General features: G+C 37.8%; 1 protein-coding gene across 5 annotated transcripts in view; it reads right to left on the reverse strand.

Moving 5' to 3' along the window:
- Cdk14 (cyclin dependent kinase 14) overlaps nt 1–20,043 on the reverse strand; it is a 599,374-nt gene that overhangs the window by 211,440 nt on the left and 367,891 nt on the right. For all 5 annotated transcript variants that reach the window (XM_058585022.1, XM_046462471.2, XM_058585024.1 and 2 more), the window contains one exon: nt 18,776–18,869. In XM_058585022.1, the coding sequence (XP_058441005.1) occupies nt 18,776–18,869 (94 nt within the window). The remainder of the gene's footprint in view (nt 1–18,775; nt 18,870–20,043) is intronic.

Below are 20,043 nucleotides of genomic sequence, written 5' to 3' on the forward strand. Positions count from 1 at the left end.
GGAAAGAACCCACGGAGGACCTAAGACTCTATGATGATAAAGACAGAGATGTCTGGCCAGTCCCCAGCTCTTCTAACTCCTGATTGATCTGGCTGTAGCCTCCATTTGTCTGCTACCCAAGTCAAAAATCACTCAGCCAACCTTTTATGAGTTACTGACCCTAAAATCATGAAAAGATTTTTTTTTAAAGGTTTGTTACTGATACAATTTTGAGGTGGTTGCATGATAAGAGATAACTGGAATAGCCAGGAAGTCATCATATACTAACAATAAATTAATGTACAGACAAAATGGTAATATAAAACAGATATATTCGATTAAAAGAATTTCAAAACTTAAATGTAAGATAGAAAAGTTTCTGGTAAAAAGCTACTAACTATAACTGGAAAATATTTGTAGGGAGGATGATGTAGCTAAAAGTAATCCTATATTAATAAGCACAAATTACAAATTAGAGCAATTGGAAATATGGCATTCTATTCCTATTGTAATGTTCAAATCAACAATAGATTTTAAAACATCAGAGAAGGTAGTCAGCAACTACTCCTCTTGTCATCACATTATGGCTACAAATCATTTGTTTTTGTACCAGCATTTTGAATATAACACATTCTCTCAAACATATGCTCCCTACATGCACATCACTCTGCTGGCCCCACTTTCATTTAAGAATCAGGCAGATCATGTTACCCACAAAGCCCTTTCTTCTTCTCTATACTATTTATTCAAATTTCCTCTTCTTCCTTCCCCACCTGTTTCATCTTTTGGAAAACCTTCTCATCTACATGTCAAGGCACCATCTCCACCGTCTATCCTCTTGAGCTTGCTCCAATACCTTGATCCATCAAACATGTCTTCTTACATGTTAAGTGTCCCTTACCTTACAAATATCCTAGTCTTCATTTCTTTAAAAAATATGACATACCATAGATCATAAATATTGATTGAAAAATATCCTCAGAGTGACTTCAATCCTCTTCATTCAATTCTCAAAGTGATCTCTGCTCAGTGTCTTCCAATTCTTTACCATCCACTCACATGTTATGAGGCTATAATGAGGCTGCATACATCCAACACTCCTGGAATGACTCTCTCAGAGTCATTCAGAGTTACCCACAGTGGCCTTGTCTCAGCAGCAGCCTTCACTGCCCTTGCTGCAGTATCTGAAGCAGTTGATAAATCCTTTCCTTCTTGAAACTCTAACTTTAAAAAACAAACAAACAAACAAACAAAAAACAGTGCCCTTGGGCTTTCTTTGTAGTCTGAAATTATTTCTCTTGTTCTTTTCTCTGAACCATCATCCATTCTCCCAAACAGAAACATTTCCCATCTTCTTCTATGAACTCTCATGCTGAACTAACTCAGAAAGCCCGAATCTCTAGCCTCTGCATGATTCTGACTTGAAGCTGCTTCAGATGTGCTGTAAGCTCTCTTTGTTGGTTCACTCCACCTAATGTGATCAGTACCATAGACAGGAACTGAATGCTTCACACAGCAAACACTTCCCAGGTAAGAAATGCTTTGTATAAAGAAGCCAGAGTAACAGCAGCATTAAAAATCACCTTGGTCACCATTAAGAATGATCCTCAATATAGCAAACTTAGGATGGAGAACTCTCATTTTAATACTATTATCATTAACTATTTTCCATGCCTGAAATGCTCTGATCCCTGGTATCTTTGTGTCTGTGTCCCATGACCTTCCATGAACAAGTTATCACCTTCAAAGATACCTTCCCAGAACATGTTACATAAATTAGCATCTCTTGCAGTTTCATTTAAGAGAATTTAAGTTTTATAACAACAAGGGCTTTGTTTTGTGCACTGCTGTATCCACAGAACACAGAAAGAGTATTTAGCACAGAGTAGACCCATAATAAATATATGTTAAAGAAATTAATACTTTTATGAGAAAATTATTTAAATAAAGTATTCCCATTTTACATTCTACACAAAGTTTGTAATACTGTAATTTAAAAAAACTTGGAGCCAAAAAATTAGCTATGTAAGCTAATTCAAATCTCTACATAATAGACAGCTTGTCTTCTAACAGAAGTTTCTTTTCAAAAAGTAGTCATTCTTTATGGGAGCCCACTGTTCTCATCTTTTCTCAATACAAATGATCCTACTGAAGTTTTCTCCCTACAGTTCTATTAGTTTAGGAAGCACAAAACTTTCCTTATTAGAACATCTATCTAATGTCTACATATGTGAGCTCCCCAATATTTATTTCTCTAACATCTTCAATTTCACTGGATTTTTTTTTTCAACATTTTTTTTTTCCACATGGACCTTTTTGATTTTCCTTTCTCATAGAACTCCTGAAAGGGAGGACCTTAAGATGTCATTAGTCCAGGGACATTCATTCTTTCTTTTGGCAGCAGGATTCCTTTTATATATAAAATCTTAATAAAGGTAGAGCCAAAAGTTGGATGGCCTGAAATTGTGCCTTCCTCTGAGGCTCCAGCATCACGGAGACACTGAGGAGAATCACAGGTCTCCTTTGAAAAAACTTGAGAGGGGGGGATCCAACATGGCGGTGAGAGGGGAGGCAGCGCTTTCAGTACCTCCTCAACAAAGGGGTCAGAGAGACGCATGGATACGCTTAGATATGGCCTGCTGAGAAACTCCTAGCAAAATTCCACTAAAGAGAGACCGGCCGGGAATTGGAAGGATTTTTGGAGGTGACAGTTTGCGCTAGACGAGTGAATCTCCGCCACGCAGCGCAGAGGTCCAGACCCGCCAGCCGCTGCCCGCGCGACTCGGCGACTGTCGGCTGCCTGCACGCGGCCCGCGTCAGGGCGGATAGCCTCCGAGGCGCAGCGCAGCAGGAGCGGTGTAGGGACTCTAGGAAGAGGTCTCTCGCCAAGCCTTCATGAAATAGCAAACCGGGAGCTGAAACCAACCAAAGACAGACCAGTCCCACCCCTCCCTTCGGACACTCTGGCAAGGAGCCTGGGGCCTGCCATAGCACAGTGGTGACATCACCGGAGTTCCGCCGACAGAATTCCTTCCCAGCAGAATCCACATTAGCAGGTGTGTGACTCCCACCCCCTCCAGATACAAGCAGCCAGGAAACCACCGGGGGCGTGTCTGTAGGGAAGCAGAGGGGACTCCAGATCCCCACCTCCCCTTAACACCAGCGGCGACACCCAAGATCTTAGCCGCCAGTTTCTGGGGGCGTGCCCACCAAAGGGGTCCTGAAAAATTTAACTGTTGGTTCCCAGATCACCCCACCACAGCACTGGGGCTTAATTGAATGACAGAGAGGGTGTTCATCGTTCGGGATATAGGACACGCGGTGGGGCTGTAAGTGTAATCAGATCCTTGGGGAACCGCCTCTGGTGAACAGGACCTGGCTGGCTGGCTGGGAGGAGGAACAGGGGGAGGGGCCGGATAAGTGAAAGGGCTCTGGACTAACAGGATTGAGAGACTCCCAGGAGCCACCGTACAGGGATTTCTGTCAGCACATAGAGGGCAGAAGCTCAGCTCAGAGGGCACAGCTCCGCCTATTGGAAGAGAAGAAAATGGGATTCAGCCATAGAACAGGGGATGCCAGCATGGCAGAGATCTGATGTCATCGGAGAGCGGCCGAGGAGAAAACTTCATCGGTGCCAGCGGCGACGGAAACAGTTGGTCCCCTGGTAGGGAGGGTGAGTCACAGATACCCGAGTCTCTCTCGCTTTGTTGTCAAGCCAGAGGCGAGGAGAGGGGCGGCCGCCCACGCCCGCAAGGTAGGAAGACCTGCGACCAACCTGCAGATCAGGCCCAGCGGTCTGCAGGCGTGGTAAGAGGGGCAGGGCAGAGCCACCGCCCGCGCTGGCAAGGTAAGCAGACCTGCGACAGACCTGTGGATCAGGCCCAGCGGCCTGCCAGCGTGGTACACACTTCACCCCAACTGGAGTAGGGGCAGAGCAGAGCCTTAGCCCGCGCCCAGATCAGGCCCAGCGGCTCGCCTGTGTGGTGGTCAAGTGACCCCAATTGGAGTGGGGGCGGAGCGGAACTGACACCCTTGCCCACAAGGTGGGCAGACCTGCGACCAACCTGCAGATCAGGCCTAGCGGTCCCCGGGCGTGGTAGGAGGGGCAGGGCAGAGCCTTCGCCCCCACCTGCAAGGTAGGCAGACCTGCGACAGAACAGCGGATCAGGCCCAGGGGTCCGCGGGCGTGGTAGACACCTCACACCAATTGGAGGAGGGGCAGAGCAGAGCCCCTGCCCACACCTGCAAGGGAGAATTTTCAACTATTCAAGAGCAACATAAATATATAGGGGGGGGAAAAATTTCAAAAACACAATAGTTTCACCAAGAAGAAAGAAACGCAAGCAGTATGAAAAGACAAGGAAAGAAAGGACTACAAGCAATGCAGGTCAGCTCAACTTTAGAAGAGGTAACAGCTGCAGCAGATGGAATGTCAGATAAAGAATTCAGGATATATATGCTTCAGATGATCTGGAGTATCAAGGAAGAAATTAGACAGCAAAATCAGACAATGAAAGATCACTTCGACAAGGAATTACACAAACAAATCCAGGAAGCAAAGGATCAACTATACAGGGAGATAGAGGTTATAAAAAACAAACAAACAGAAATCCTAGAAATGCAGGAAGCAATAAACCAACTTAAAAACTCAATTGAGAGTACTACCAGCAGAGTAGAACACTTAGAAGATAGAACATCAGACAATGAAGACAAAGTATTTCAACTTGAAAAGAACATAGACAGCTCAGCAAGACTGTTAAGAAACCATGAGCAGAACATCCAAGAAATATGGGATAACACTAAGAGACCAAACTTAAGAGTCATTGGGATACAGGAAGGTATAGAACTCCATACCAAAGGAATGAGCAATTTATTTAATGAAATAATACGAGAAAACTTCCCAGACTTGAAGAATGAGACAGAATCCCAAATTCTAGAAGCCTACAGGACGCCGAATGTGCAAAATTATAAGAGATCCACACCTAGACACATTATAATGAAGATGCCCAACATACAGAATAAGGAGAGAATTTTAAAAGCTACAAGAGAAAGGAAGCAGATTACATTTAGGGGCAAGCCAATCAGGATAACAGCTGATCTTTCAACACAGACTCTGAAAGCTAGAAGATCCTGGAATAACATATTTCAAACACTGAAAGAAAATGGGTTCCAACCAAGAATTGTGTATCCAGCGAAATTAAGCTTCAGGATGGAAGATGAAATTAAAACCTTCCACGACAAACAAAAGTTAAAAGAATATGCAGCTAGAAAACCATCTCTTCAAAACATCCTCAGCAAAACATTACAGGAAGAGGAAATGGAAAATAACAATGAAAACCAACAGTGGGAGGTAGGACAGTAAAGGGGGGGGAATAATCAAAGAGGAAAACAAACCATGTTTAGTAACATAAATAAACAAATATGGCTGGAACAACAACCCATATCTCAATAATAACCCTAAATGTTAATGGCTTAAACTCACCAATTAAGAGACACAGGCTAGTAGAATGGATCTCAAAACAAGACCCAACAATATGCTGCCTACAGGAGACGCATTTGATAGGAAAAGACATACATAGGCTGAAGGTGAAAGGTTGGGAAAAATCATATCACTCATATGGACTTCGGAAAAAAGCAGGAGTGTCCATACTCATATCAAATAAAATAGATTTCAAGCCAAAGTTAATCAAAAGGGATAAAGAGGGACACTACATACTGCTTAAGGGAACCATACACCAACAAGACATAACAATCATAAATATATATGCCCCAAACAATGGCGCAGCTATGTTCATCAAACAAACTCTTCTCAAGTTCAAGAGTCTAATAGACCACCATACAATAATCATGGGAGACTTCAACACACCTCTCTCACCACTGGACAGATCTTCCAAACAAAAGTTGAATAAGGAAACTATAGAACTCAATAACACTATTAATAACCTAGACTTAATTGACATATATAGAATATACCACCCAACATCAAGCAGTTACACTTTTTTCTCAGCAGCACATGGATCCTTCTCAAAAATAGATCATATATTATGTCACAGGGCAATGCTTAGACAATATAAAGGAGTAGAGATAATACCATGCATCTTATCTGACCATAATGGAATGAAACTGAAAATCAACGATAAAAGAAGGAAGGAAAAAGCATACATCACTTGGAGAATGAACAATAGGTTACTGAATGATCAATGGGTCCTAGAAGACATCAAGGAGGAAATTAAAAAATTCTTAGAGATTAATGAAAACACAGACACAACATATCGGAATCTGTGGGACACATTGAAAGCAGTTCTAAGAGGAAAATTCATTGCTTGGAGTTCATTCCTTAAAAAAAGAAAAAACCAACAAATAAATGATCTCATGCTTCATCTCAAAATCCTAGAAAAAGAAGAGCAAAACAACAGCAAAAGGAGTAGAAGGCAAGAAATAATTAAAATCAGAGCTGAAATTAATGAAATCGAAACAAAAGAAACAATTGAAAAAATTGACAAAACTAAAAGTTGGTTCTTTGAAAAAATAAACAAAATCGACAGACCCTTAGCCATGCTAGCGAAGAGAAGAAGAGAGAGAACTCAAATTACTAGCATACGGGATGAAAAAGGCAATATCACAACAGACACTTCAGAAATACAGAAGATAATCAAAAATTATTTTGAATCCTTATACTCCAATAAATTAGAAGATAGTGAAGGCATCGATAAATTTCTGAAGTCATATGATCTGCCCAGATTGAGTCAGGAGGATATAGACAACCTAAACAGACCAATATCAATTGAGGAAATAGAAGAAACCATCAAAAGACTACCAACTAAGAAAAGCCCAGGACCGGATGGGTATACAGCAGAATTTTACAAAACCTTTAAAGAGGAACTAATACCAATACTTTTCAAGCTACTTCAGGAAATAGAAAAAGAGGGAGAACTTCCAAATTCATTCTACGAGGCCAACATCACCCTGATACCTAAACCAGACAAAGACACTTCAAAGAAAGAAAACTTCAGACCAATATCTCTAATGAACCTAGATGCAAAAATCCTCAATAAAATTCTGGCGAATCGGATACAAAAACATATCAAAAAAATTGTGCACCATGATCAAGTAGGATTCATCCCTGGGATGCAAGGCTGGTTCAATATACGGAAATCAATAAATGTTATTCACCACATCAATAGACTTAAAAATAAGAACCATATGATCATCTCGATAGATGCGGAAAAAGCATTCGACAAAGTACAGCATCCCTTTATGTTCAAAACTCTAGAAAAACTAGGGATAACAGGAACATACCTCAATATTGTAAAAGCAATCTATGCTAAGCCTCAGGCTAGCATCATTCTGAATGGAGAAAAATTGAAGGCATTCCCTCTAAAATCTGGAACAAGACAGGGATGCCCTCTCTCACCACTTCTGTTCAGCATAGTTCTCGAAACACTGGCCACAGCAATTAGACAGACGAAAGAAATTAAAGGCATAAAAATAGGAAAAGAAGAACTTAAATTATCACTATTTGCAGATGATATGATTCTATACCTAGCAGACCCAAAAGGCTCTACAAAGAAACTATTAGAGCTAATAAATGAATTCAGCAAAGTGGCAGGATATAAAATCAACACGCATAAATCAAAGGCATTCCTGTATATCAGCGACAAATCCTCTGAAATGGAAATGAGGACAACCACTCCATTCACAATATCTTCAAAAAAAATAAAATACTTGGGAATCAACCTAACAAAAGAGGTGAAAGACTTATACAATGAAAACTACAGAACCCTAAAGAGAGAAATAGAAGAAGATCTTAGAAGATGGAAAAATATACCCTGTTCATGGATAGGCAGAACTAACATCATCAAAATGGCAATATTACCAAAAGTTCTCTATAGGTTTAATGCAATGCCAATCAAAATCCCAAAGGCATTTCTTGTAGAAATAGAGAAAGCAATCATGAAATTCATATGGAAAAATAAAAGACCTAGAATAGCAAAAACAATGCTAAGCAGGAAGTGTGAATCAGGCGGTATAGCGATACCAGACTTCAAACTATACTACAGAGCAATAGTAACAAAAACAGCATGGTACTGGTACCAAAACAGGCGGGTGGACCAATGGTACAGAATAGAGGACACAGAAACCAATCCACAAAACTACAACTATCTTATATTTGATAAAGGGGCTAAAAGCATGCAATGGAGGAAGGATAGCATCTTCAACAAATGGTGCTGGGAAAACTGGAAATCCATATGCAACAAAATGAAACTGAATCCCTTTCTCTCGCCATGCACAAAAGTTAATTCAAAATGGATCAAGGAGCTTGATATCAAATCAGAGACACGCCGTCTGATAGAAGAAAAAGTTGGCTACGATCTACAGTCGGTGGGGTCGGGCTCCAAATTCCTCAATAGGACACCCATAGCACAAAAGTTAATAACTAGAATCAACAAATGGGACTTACTCAAACTAAAAAGTTTTTTCTCAGCTAAAGAAACAATAAGAGAGGTAAATAGAGAGCCTACATCCTGGGAACAAATCTTTACTCCTCACACTTCAGACAGAGCCCTAATATCCAGAGTATACAAAGAACTCCAAAAATTAGACAATAAGATAACTAACAACCCAATCAACAAATGGGCCAAGGACCTGAACAGACACTTCTCAGAGGAGGACATACAATCAATCAACAAGTACATGAAAAAATGCTCACCATCTCTAGCAGTCAGAGAAATGCAAATCAAAACCACCCTAAGATACCATCTCACTCCAGTAAGATTAGCAGCCATCATGAAGTCAAACAACAACAAGTGCTGGCGAGGATGTGGGGAAAAGGGTACACTTGTACATTGCTGGTGGGACTGCAAATTGGTGCAGCCAATTTGGAAAGCAGTACGGAGATTTCTTGGAAAGCTGGGAATGGAGCCACCATTTGACCCAGCTATTCCCCTTCTTGGTCTAGTCCCTAAAGACCTAACAAGAGCATGCTACAGGGACACTGCTACATCGATGTTCATAGCAGCTCAATTCACAATAGCAAGACTTTGGAACCAACCCAGATGCCCTTCAATAGACGAATGGATTAAAAAAATGTGGCATTTATACACAATGGAGTATTACTCTGCATTAAAAAATGACAAAATCATAGAATTTGCAGGGAAATGGATGGCACTAGAGCAGATTATGCTAAGTGAAGCTAGCCAATCCCTAAAAAGCAAATGCCAAATGTCTCCTTTGATATAAGGAGAGTAACTAAGAACAGAGTAGGGACGAAGAGCATGAGAAGAAGATTAACATTAAACAGAGATGAGAGGTGGGAGGGAAAGGGAGAGAAAAGGGAAATTGCATGGAAATGGAAGGAGACCCTCAGGGTTATACAAAAGAACATACAAGAGGAAATGAGGGGAAAGGGAAAAATAATACAAGGGGGAGAAATGAAGGTCAATAGGGGGGGTAGAGAGAGAAGAAGGGTGGGGAGGGGAGGGGAGGGGGGATAGTAGAGGATAGGAAAGGTAGCAGAACATGACAGTCACAAGTATGGCAATATGTAAATCAATGGATGTGTAATTGATGTGATTCTGCAATCTGTATATGGGCTAAAAATGGGAGTTCATAACTCACTTGAAGCAAAGTGTGAAAGATGATATATCAAGAACTATGTAATGTTTTGAACAACCAACAATAAAAAAAAAATAAAATAAAAAAAAAAAAAAAAAAAAAGAAAAAACTTGAGAGGTTCACACTTTTCTAATGAAACCCAGATGTGTTTTCTGTGTTGTCTCTCACATTTCTTTGGCAGAACACTCTTCTCTTTTTCTGGGCTTCAGCATTTACTGAACACATACAGCATGCCAGACACAGTATGGGCCTGGTGCAGACCATGCTGACAGAGGGGCTGTGGTTTTGCTCCTCCCCAACACTAGATGAACAGCCTCAAGTTGATGTATATCCTCCCTCAAGTGAGGGATTTTTTTTTTCTTCCTTATTATCATTCACTTCTTACTGTCACTCTTTCCTTGACCTGATTCACTGCACTGACACTCCTGGTCTGGCTCCCCAATCCTACTCTACTCCCACAACTTGTGAGTATCCCCTAAAGTTTAAGCCATGTTCCACTGCATTATCCAACCACCTTCTCATGATCCAAGAATGAGTGAAGTCTGAGATCATCTCTTTTATGAAAAGAGACACTCAGCAATTGTCTATTTTGATTTCCATCTTTCTCCTAATGCTGTTGTATATGACTTGTATACTGAACATCTTCTTTGTGATCACCTATAAAGACATGAAGGCCATTACCTTGAGTTCTCTTCCTCATCTACTTTCACTGGTTCTCCTTTTTAATGTGCCCATTATTTGAAATGACCTCATTAATCGCCTAGTTTCCCAAACTTGAAACTTTTAAGTTATCCTTGACTCCTTTCTTTCCTTACATTAACCAAAACATAAATGTTTGGGAAGAACATTCTTTTGATCTGATTTTCTGGAAGCTTTTCAAATGCAGCTCAGTTAACCACAGTTTTAAGATGTGCTTTGTGCTACCACCTGTAGACAAAGTGATTGGCAAAGAATAGTTGTCTATTAACTTTGCTGAATAAATGAATATTTGAGTAAGTTCACTATAGCATTACTTAGCATAAAAATCCAAAGCAAATTATCTATTAATTGGAGAATATGTTAGCACATTTATAAAATATTATACTATCATTAAGATAATATTTCCAAGTACACACTAATTACTTAAAATTGCTCCCTACTTAAAACAAAGAGAAAGGGCTAGAGCCTTTCTTAAACTGTAGTACAGAGTTTAGCCTTAAACTATACTACAGAGCAATAGTAACAAAAACATCATGGTATTGGCACCAAAACAGACTGGTAGACCAATGGTACAGAATAGATGACACAGAGACTAACCCACAAAATTACAATTATCATCAGGATCCCTAGTACCACCTAGTACTGTCACCCCCTTTATTTTTGATTCTCTAGCATCAAGAAATAAAAATAAAATTAAATAATATAAAGTAAAGAGAAGATGAATACATAATCACAAATTTATTATGTACTCCACTGTGAAAAACTAGAAAAAGACAACATACAAAAATATTTAAACACTGGTTATCTCTGAGAGGTGATTTTTACTTATTCTCACACTATCTTTAATTTTTTAATTTACTTCTCTAAACGTAATATTCTGAAAACTTGAAGGCATTCCCTCTAAAAACTGGAACAAGACAGGGATGCCCTCTTTCATCATTTCTATTTAACATAGTTCTTGGCCAGAGCAATTAGACAAAAGAAATTAAAGGGATACACATAGGAGAAGAAGAACTCAAATTGGCACTACTTGCTGATGATATGAGTCTATACCTAGAGGACCCTAAAAGTTCCACCAGAAAACTTCTAGAACTAGTAAATGAACTCAGAAAAGTAGCAGGGTATAAAATCAGCATGCATAAATCCTCAGAAAGGGAAATGAGGAAAATTACCCCATTACAATAGCCTTAAAAAATACTTGGGAATCAACTTAATGAAAGAGGTAAAAGATCTATATAATGAAAATTACAGAACCCTAAAGAAAAAATCAAAGAAGACCTTAGAAGAGAAAAAGATCTATCTTGCTCTTGGATAGGCAGAATTAATATTGTCAAAATGACCACACTACCAAAAGCACTATACAGATTTAATGCGATTCTGATCAAAATCCCAATGACATTCCTCATAGAAATAGAAAAAGCAGTCATGAAATTCATCTGGAAAAATAAGAGACCCAGAAAAGCTAAAGCAATCCTTATCAGGAAGAGTGAAGCAGGTGGCATCACTATACTGGACCTTAAACTATACTACAGAACAATAGTAACAAAAACATCATGGTATTGGCACCAAAACAGACTGGTAGACCAATGGTAAAGAATAGAGGACAGAGACCAACCCACAAAATTACAATTATCTTAAATTATACCAAGGTGCCAAAAACAGGCATTGGAGGAAAGACAGCCTCATCAACAAATGGTGCTTGGAAAACAGGAAATCCATATGCAACGAAATGAAATTAAATCTCTATCTCTCACCATGCACAAAATTCAACTCAAAATGGATCAAGGACTTAGGAATAAAACCAGAGACCCTGAGTCTAATAGAAGAAAAAGTAGGCCCTAATCTCTATTATGTGGGATAAGGTCCCAACCTTCTTAATAAGATTCCTGTGGCACAAGAATTAAAATCAAGAATCAATAAATGGGATGGACTCAAACTAAAAAGTTTCTTCTAAGCAAAAGAAACAATCTGTGAGGTGAATACAGAGCCTACATCTTGGGAGTAAATCTTTATCCCACATATCAGATAGAGCACTATCTCTAGTGTATATAAAAAACTCAAAAAGCTACACACCAAAAAAACCAAATAACCCAATTAATAAATGGGCCAAGAACCTAAACAGACATTTCTCAGAAGAGGATATACAATCAATCAACAAATACATACTACAGTGATGCAGCCACATCAGTGTTTATAGCAGCATAATTTCATATATACATATTACTCAGCAATAAAGGAGAATAAAATCATGGCATTTGCAGGTAAATGGATAGAGTTAGAGAAAATAATGCTAAGTGAAGTTAGCCAATCTCCAAAACACAAATGCCGAATGTTTTCTCTGATATAAGGAGGCCGATTCACAGTAGGTAGGGAGAGGGAGCATGGGAGGAATAGATGAACTCTAGAAAGGGCAGAGGGGTGGGAAGGCAGGGGAGGGAGAATGGGGTTATAAATGATGGTAGAATGTGATGGACATTATTATCCAAAGTACATGTATGAAGACACAAATTGGTGTGAATATACTTTGTATACAATCAGAGATATGAAAAACTGTGCTCTATATGTGTAATAAGAATTGTAATGCATTCCACTGTCATATATAAATAAGAAAAATTAATTTTAAAAAATGGACAGAATTGCCACTACCTGACTCCTACTGTAGGTACTTCTTGAGAATCAATTTATGAATAAAAAATGATAATTGATGGAAGATCAAAAAAAAAGGCTCCTTTCTCACTTTATTATCAAATCTTCCAATCTTATACTTTCTTCAGTGCTTACCAAAAATTTTATAAGCAATTTCTTCTTTAAACTCTCACAGGCCTTAGACACAATCCTGTACTATCATGCATTTTTAGAATTTTGAAAGGTTAGAACTGCAAGACAATATTGAAATCATTTAGTTCAAATCTTCCCTTTGCAGAAATAAAAACTACCATTTTATTAGAAAAGGTGATTTGTTCAGAGTAACAAAGAACCTAGTATTAGAATCCAATATTTACCCCTATAATCAGTATTTTAAAACTAACATAAGACCCACTGTTATTACCTGGTCTTCATCTGTTCATCATTGCTTAGCAATTAATCATGACTTCATTGCTAAGGAATGCCTCGTTCCCCTGCCTTGACTGCCATGGTAATTTTTTCCATTATTGGCACTGTGGCATATAATTCCTTTACATACCATAGCCCCTAGTGCTGAAAAAAGAGTGCTGAAGTAGCACAGTAAACTGACCTAAAGCAAATCCAACAATTGTAGTAATGGTACAAATCTGTAATACTAATATTACACCCTAACAGTGTGGCTGCTCCTGGATGATAGTAACCCCTGAAGGAGGCAATGACAGCTTCCACTTATGTTCTACAAGACTCCTCTAGCCTGCTATGAAACCTTAGGATCATGGTTCCAGTTCTAAGACCCTGGAAACAGACCCATACTAGGGAGCAAGGACAGAAACTGGGTCTGCAGAGAATTTCTCTCCAGTTAGTTCAGTGCAAAACACAGAGGCATAAGGAAGGATCAGACTCAAGAAGCCAGTAGTAGTGGCTTTCCAAGTTGCTAGTGATTCTTTTCACACACATACATATACACATGTGCAAACACACCCAGAATTGTGTGTATGTATATGTGTGTGTATACAAATATAGATAGATAAATAAATTATATACATATGTATGTATGTGTGTGTATATATATATATATATATATATATATATATATATATGATATCTATTTATCTATATTGATAAGAGGGATATTTTGACAAGTGTACCAATCAAATAATGCCAAAATAGGCTAAGAACTGGGAAATTCAATTTGATCAGGGAGACCTGGTCAGCAGGGAAAGGTGAGACTGTCAGGATTATCAACATTCAAAGAGGAAAAAAGAACAGTTCTGAAAAACAGAATTATGCCACCCCTCTGTCATGACTGCTATACTTTGGGCCATGAGCCACACAAGCCCAGAAGCAACTGCCAAAGTTTTGAGACAGCTGTGCAAGCACTCTCTGCCATTTGTTCAGCTGTTTTGAAGTGAGAGAGACACATACATATTCTCGTGGTTCCACCAAGTAGAACTTTTAATTTGGAACAATGTGATTAGAATACAAAGTCTTTTTATTAGGTGTGATTTTGTCACTCTGAATACATACTCACCTGAAGGAATGCATTTGCTGCTTATTTTTTGCAACTAATGGAGGTGCACACAATACATCATGCCACATTTTAAAATGGGTTATGCTGAAGAAATGAAAATAAATCATTCTTTCCACCAAAAAGGAGAGTTGCTGCTTCGAGAAATAGGTGCCTATTCACTTGGCAACTCAAAATGTATTGAATGTAATTTGTCAAAATTCTATCACCTTCCTTCCTTTCTTGCAGTATGAGCATCACAATTTCAAAGAAAATAATTTAATGATGAAATCTCGAATTGTAGCAAAACCAACTCAACTTGTATATATGCACACAATTATTATGTTTGGAAAATGAATTCACTGGATTTGTTAAAAATGTGAAATGTTCCCTTCCTCCAAAGGAGGGAGAAAGAAGCACAAAGGCTTTTATTAACGGATCTTTGTTGCCTTCCACATTTTTTATAAAGACTCAGTGTGTGGGAGCTAATTACACTAGTTATGTTGGGTAATGAGCTATTAATTTTGTGCTTCAAACTTATTAACCACCTATCTATATTCAGTTCACAAGCATATGAATAAACTTAATCCCTGTATTAAAACACAAACAACCCAAATAATCCTACTTTTCAGAGTCAATTATCTCCTTGGCAATACTATACTAGAAGTCAGATATACCACTGCCACTTTAGAAGGGAGTCTCTGGCAGGTTATATCAGAAGCCTGTTAAAGCGAATATAATCTCTATAATGATTTAATAGTCATCCCTCTTCAGACCAGGTATAAAAGGTCACTGAGGAAAGGCATTTTTTCCCAGTGATTCAACCTGATTAAGTTTGTAAAAATTTCCTCTTCCAATGATCATTCAAGTCTTGAGAAACTTTACTTGTGTAATATACAGCTAACATTTGTAAATGTAAACAAATCCACAGAGAAAATAAAATACTTAAGATGATTACAATTAGTGCCAAGAGAAGTTTTTAAGATTTCTCTTATTTTGATTGTTTTGTCTAATTCTTCGGGGTGAAATGTAACATCATTTAGTTCTAAAGCAGCAATTTTATATAACTGATCTAGTTTCCAATTATCAAAGGGCATTTTATTTTAAAAAGCATTTCACATGTTAAATAGCTACAGTAAATGAAAGCAGTATTGCCATCAATCATGATTCTTGTGTGCATTTAAGGTCTCTATGCTAAGAGGAAACAGTAGTTTAGTGTATCAATAATCCCAAGGGAAGTTCATAATAATTTATTTCTATGGCTTATTAAAAGCATAGTCATAGCCCAAAGGTCTCTGAATACCCATAAAATTAGAAAACTATTGCCATAAAATTAAGAAATAATAGCAAAATCTCCATAGAAAAAGCAATTCAACAAGGTACAACCCTTTGGAAATCACTTAGATTATAGAAGTATTTCAAATCAAAACTTTGACAAAGTAAACTATGTCAACTATATGATTCCTTTCGAAGTTTTCTGATTTTGAATATGGGAAAATTAATTATTTTAGCATAAAACAAATCACCAACAATTTGATAGTTTGATAGCCACAAGGGAGTAAAAAAGCTAAGTGAAATGTAAGATAAGAAAATTATTCTCAGAATATAATTCAGTGGAATTGTTATTATTATACTTAAACTTTAAATAAATTTAAAAACTAAACATTTGAAGATAGGTTGTAGCATAAAATCTGGATGCTTCAAGATATATCTTATTAAAATTCTCTCTCTACTGATTTTTTAAAATAACAAAATATAAGGAAAAGTTTATTATATTTTTAAGAAAATACCGGTAAAAATTTTATTTAAAATAAGTGAATGAAAATTAAAAGCATGAAAGGAAAAAAGAAAATATGCTCAAAAAAACTGTACATTTGTACTATGGAAAATAAAATATTAATGATTTTTTCCTAGTAGGGAAAGCTCAATTTGCTTAGGAGCAAATTGACAGTCTCAATACAATCTGACAAAGAAAACAAGAGATGTTCTTGGGAAAATGATTTTCACATGTTTAGATAAAGAGGTAGGTATATAAGAGCAGTCAATAAATTTATGAAAATTAAATTTTATTGAATTAGAAACCTTAGATTCTAATCATTATTCTTAGTAGGATAGGTATGCAAAGTTTATTTCTGGCAGCACTTTGTTAGAGTAACAAGTTATTGATATTAGGCTGCTCTTGTTCATACACTGTCTCCTCCATACAATGAAAAACACTCCTCTGTCATCAGAAATGATGATCGGTTTCAAAATTTATTTTTAATTAAAAGTGTTCATTATATAGTATTAGATGAAAATAGCAAGTTATAAAGTGGTATACAAGATACAATTTTTTAATGTATGGAAACAATATATCAAAATACTAAATGTGGTTTTCTCTGAGTAGTAGGACAAAGGACAATTTTTCAGCTTTTATACTTTTTAATATTATGGGAATTTTTCATTATAAAAACACATTTCTTCTAGTCATAAGAAATCTTTTCAATATTTGTGGGTGGGTACTCATAAATATCAGATACAATAAAATTAAAGGAAGTGGATGAAGACAGCTTCTGGGAGAAGAAAAATCAATAGCTACACTTTGATGAGGGCTTCTGTGTTAGGGACTCTCCCACTGGCCACCTGCTGTTAGTGTGCAGGGACTTGCTGGGATACAGGATACTGCAGGAAGAAATCATGTGCTTTAATTTCCTAGTTTGTAGTCTCCTTTTCTTATCATTTTACTGTTGGCATCAAGGTGAACACATTAGTGATAAAGTCTCAATTCATAGCATTACTATCACTATGCCCTACCGTGGTTCTTACACATGATATGAAAACTACACTTTGATATAGTACTTGAATAACTTAAATAAAAGATAATCCAATAAGTCTCTTCACATAGGCCATACTAAAATCTGCCTCAGTGATTTCATAGGGGGGTTTTACCAAAGAAGTGAAAAGTATGGTAATGTTGGCTATTATAATGTATTTAGTTTAAATCCTTTCAACAAAAACCTAATTTGTCTAGTTCTGATTTCATACTTAAATATTAGGTTTATAGGACAATTTGCTAACATAAAAGCCTACTGAATAAAATTACCTGGCATAAAAACGATGTACCAAAAATAGTAACGTATACTTATGGTGTATTTACTATGCCAGGCATTGTTCTAAAAACACTCTATAGCAAGTCAATGATTCCTTAAAGCAACCTTTGAGGTAATTTATCCCTCAATTCACCCATGAGCAAACTAAGGCTCAGAGAAGTAAGTCCCTCGTCCAAGGTCACATACCTACATACCTAAAAAGTGACAGACAGAAGGTGGTGCTAAATCCAGATACTATGGCTATAGAACACTTATTTTTTTGCAGACTTTTAAAAACCTGAATATGCTTTTAATTTTAGAATAGTGGGCCTGGCAGATCACAGTAATCTTTACAACAAATGTATAAAAAATTGAAAAAGACAGTACAGAGAGTTCATGTGGGCTCCGCAATCAGTTTCCCTCCTTGTTAAAGTCTAATCTTATATTGTACTTTTGTCACAACTAAGGAACCACATGCATATATTGACATTCATTAAAAACCATACTTTATTCAGATTTCATTATTTTTTTTTCCCTAATGTTCTTTTTTTGGTTCAGGATTCTGCCCAGGGGACCACATTACATAGAGTTGTAAAGTGTCCTTAGCCTCCTCTTGGTGGTGCAGTTTCTTAGACCTTCCTCGATTTTGATGACATTTGACAGCGTTGAGGAGTACTGGTTAGGTATCTTGTAGAATGTGCCATAATTTGGTTTCATGTGATGTGTTTTTCATAAATTGAATGGGGATATAGTTTTAGAGAGGAAGACCAAGAAGTAAAGCACCAGTCTCAACACATCATCTCAAGGCTACATGCTACCATGACTTATCACTGGTGATGCCAGTCCCAAGGACCTGGCCAAGGTACTGTATGCTTGGAGTCTCCATGGTTCCTACCCTCCCTACATCCACCATTTTCCATGTTCTGTGTTATAAAAGACAGTTACCAAAGTCATACAGTCAAGAGCTGGAGGGTGGCAGGTGTTAAGCTGGGCTTCTATATAAATCACTTGAAATTTTTCTGAGTGCCCATTTTTAACCCGTTACTCTGTATTGCCTCTTATATCTTACTTTCTATATTTGCAAATTATTAATTTACAATAGCTATAAAACACAATTTTAACTAATTTCCTGCTTTTTCAAAGATCCAAACATATGTTAGAACTAAATGTGAAAACAGATTAATTTGTTAAAAAATATTTTCCATGGATCACTCTAGAATCTGTCACTAAGTGACTAATTAGAAACTAGTTTTTTCTCAGAAGCATTCTGTAAAGAATTTACCAGAAATATACGTTCAAGTTGATCCTGAATGTCTTTCATTCCTGGAAAAGCAGCAACTCCTTGGATCATCTCAACAAAGATGCAGCCGACTCCCCTGAAGAAAGAATAAAGAATAAAGAATTGTTATATAAAAGCTTCAACACATTCTGCTTAGAAAACTAAATCTGAGTTTAGAGTATCTACTCCCCACAGGGGAAGCAATGAGTAAATAATACTGTGAAAAGGCATTAAGAGCTATGCAGGTACCCAGACCAGGACTCTCCTTCTCCACCTCTGTCTAAAGCCCCAAAAGGATTCTAAGCAGATACAACTACACTGGCACCAAAAACGGTAGAAACCCATAACATAGCAGCCTCTGTGGCTTCTTCTCATTTAGAGGATTCAGTTGAGAAAGTCCTGGGCTGACATACATAAGTTTGCACAGTCTTGTTCTAATATCCTTTCCCAGCAGTAGTTCATAAACCCCTAATGTCCTGCAGGCTATGGCTGTCCAGTGTTCTGAGTCCTTTTCACCTCAGCATCACCTGGGGAACTTTTGAAAAACACAAATGCTCTGACCACAAACCTGAGAGATTCCTCCCAGGTACTGAAATGAGCTGCTTGGATGGTTTAGGGCAACTCACTGAAGATTGCTGAGCCAGACTGACCTAATGCCAAGCATAAACCGAAAGGACTTAGCTCAATTTGCTTCACTACCTGGAACGCCCTCCTTCTTCATCTATTTAATCTTGACATCTAAATCAGACTCAGCTTTGCCATCTCCTCCACGAAGTCTTCCATGAACCTTCCAGTAGACAAAATGGCCCTCCTTGTGAGCGTATTGGATAAGCCCTTACTCAATATATTAGCCATCAACCACACTCAGCCTTCTCTCCTTTCTTGACCTGCCATGCTCACAGTTCCTCTCTAGCAAGACAGTCCAGCATATGAGAGGAACCAGCCTCCCAGGCCACAGCAGCCTGAACTTAAGCCAAAAGGAATAAACAATTTTAGGTTGGGCAGATAGCCAGTTTTGCTGGAATTTTGGAGAACAAGTCATTTGTAGTGGGATGGCAAGAAACTAGCATATGTTGATGGGATAATCACATTAATGTCAGAGAACTAGCACAAATACTCATACATTCCTGCATGTGAAGTCCACTAAACTGATCTGGATTCTGCCTTCTGGAGGACTGGATGTTCAGATAACCCAATGTTTTTTCTACATCTCTCTGCATCGTTGCAGTTCTCCATATTTTTTAAAGGCTTTATCTTAAATGGGTTTATGT

This window comes from Marmota monax, unplaced genomic scaffold, assembly GCF_021218885.2.
Source record: "Marmota monax isolate L192 unplaced genomic scaffold, Marmota_monax_Labrador192_F-V1.1 WCK01_AAM20220418_F8-fsc00165, whole genome shotgun sequence".
Taxonomy (NCBI): Eukaryota; Metazoa; Chordata; class Mammalia; order Rodentia; family Sciuridae; genus Marmota; species Marmota monax.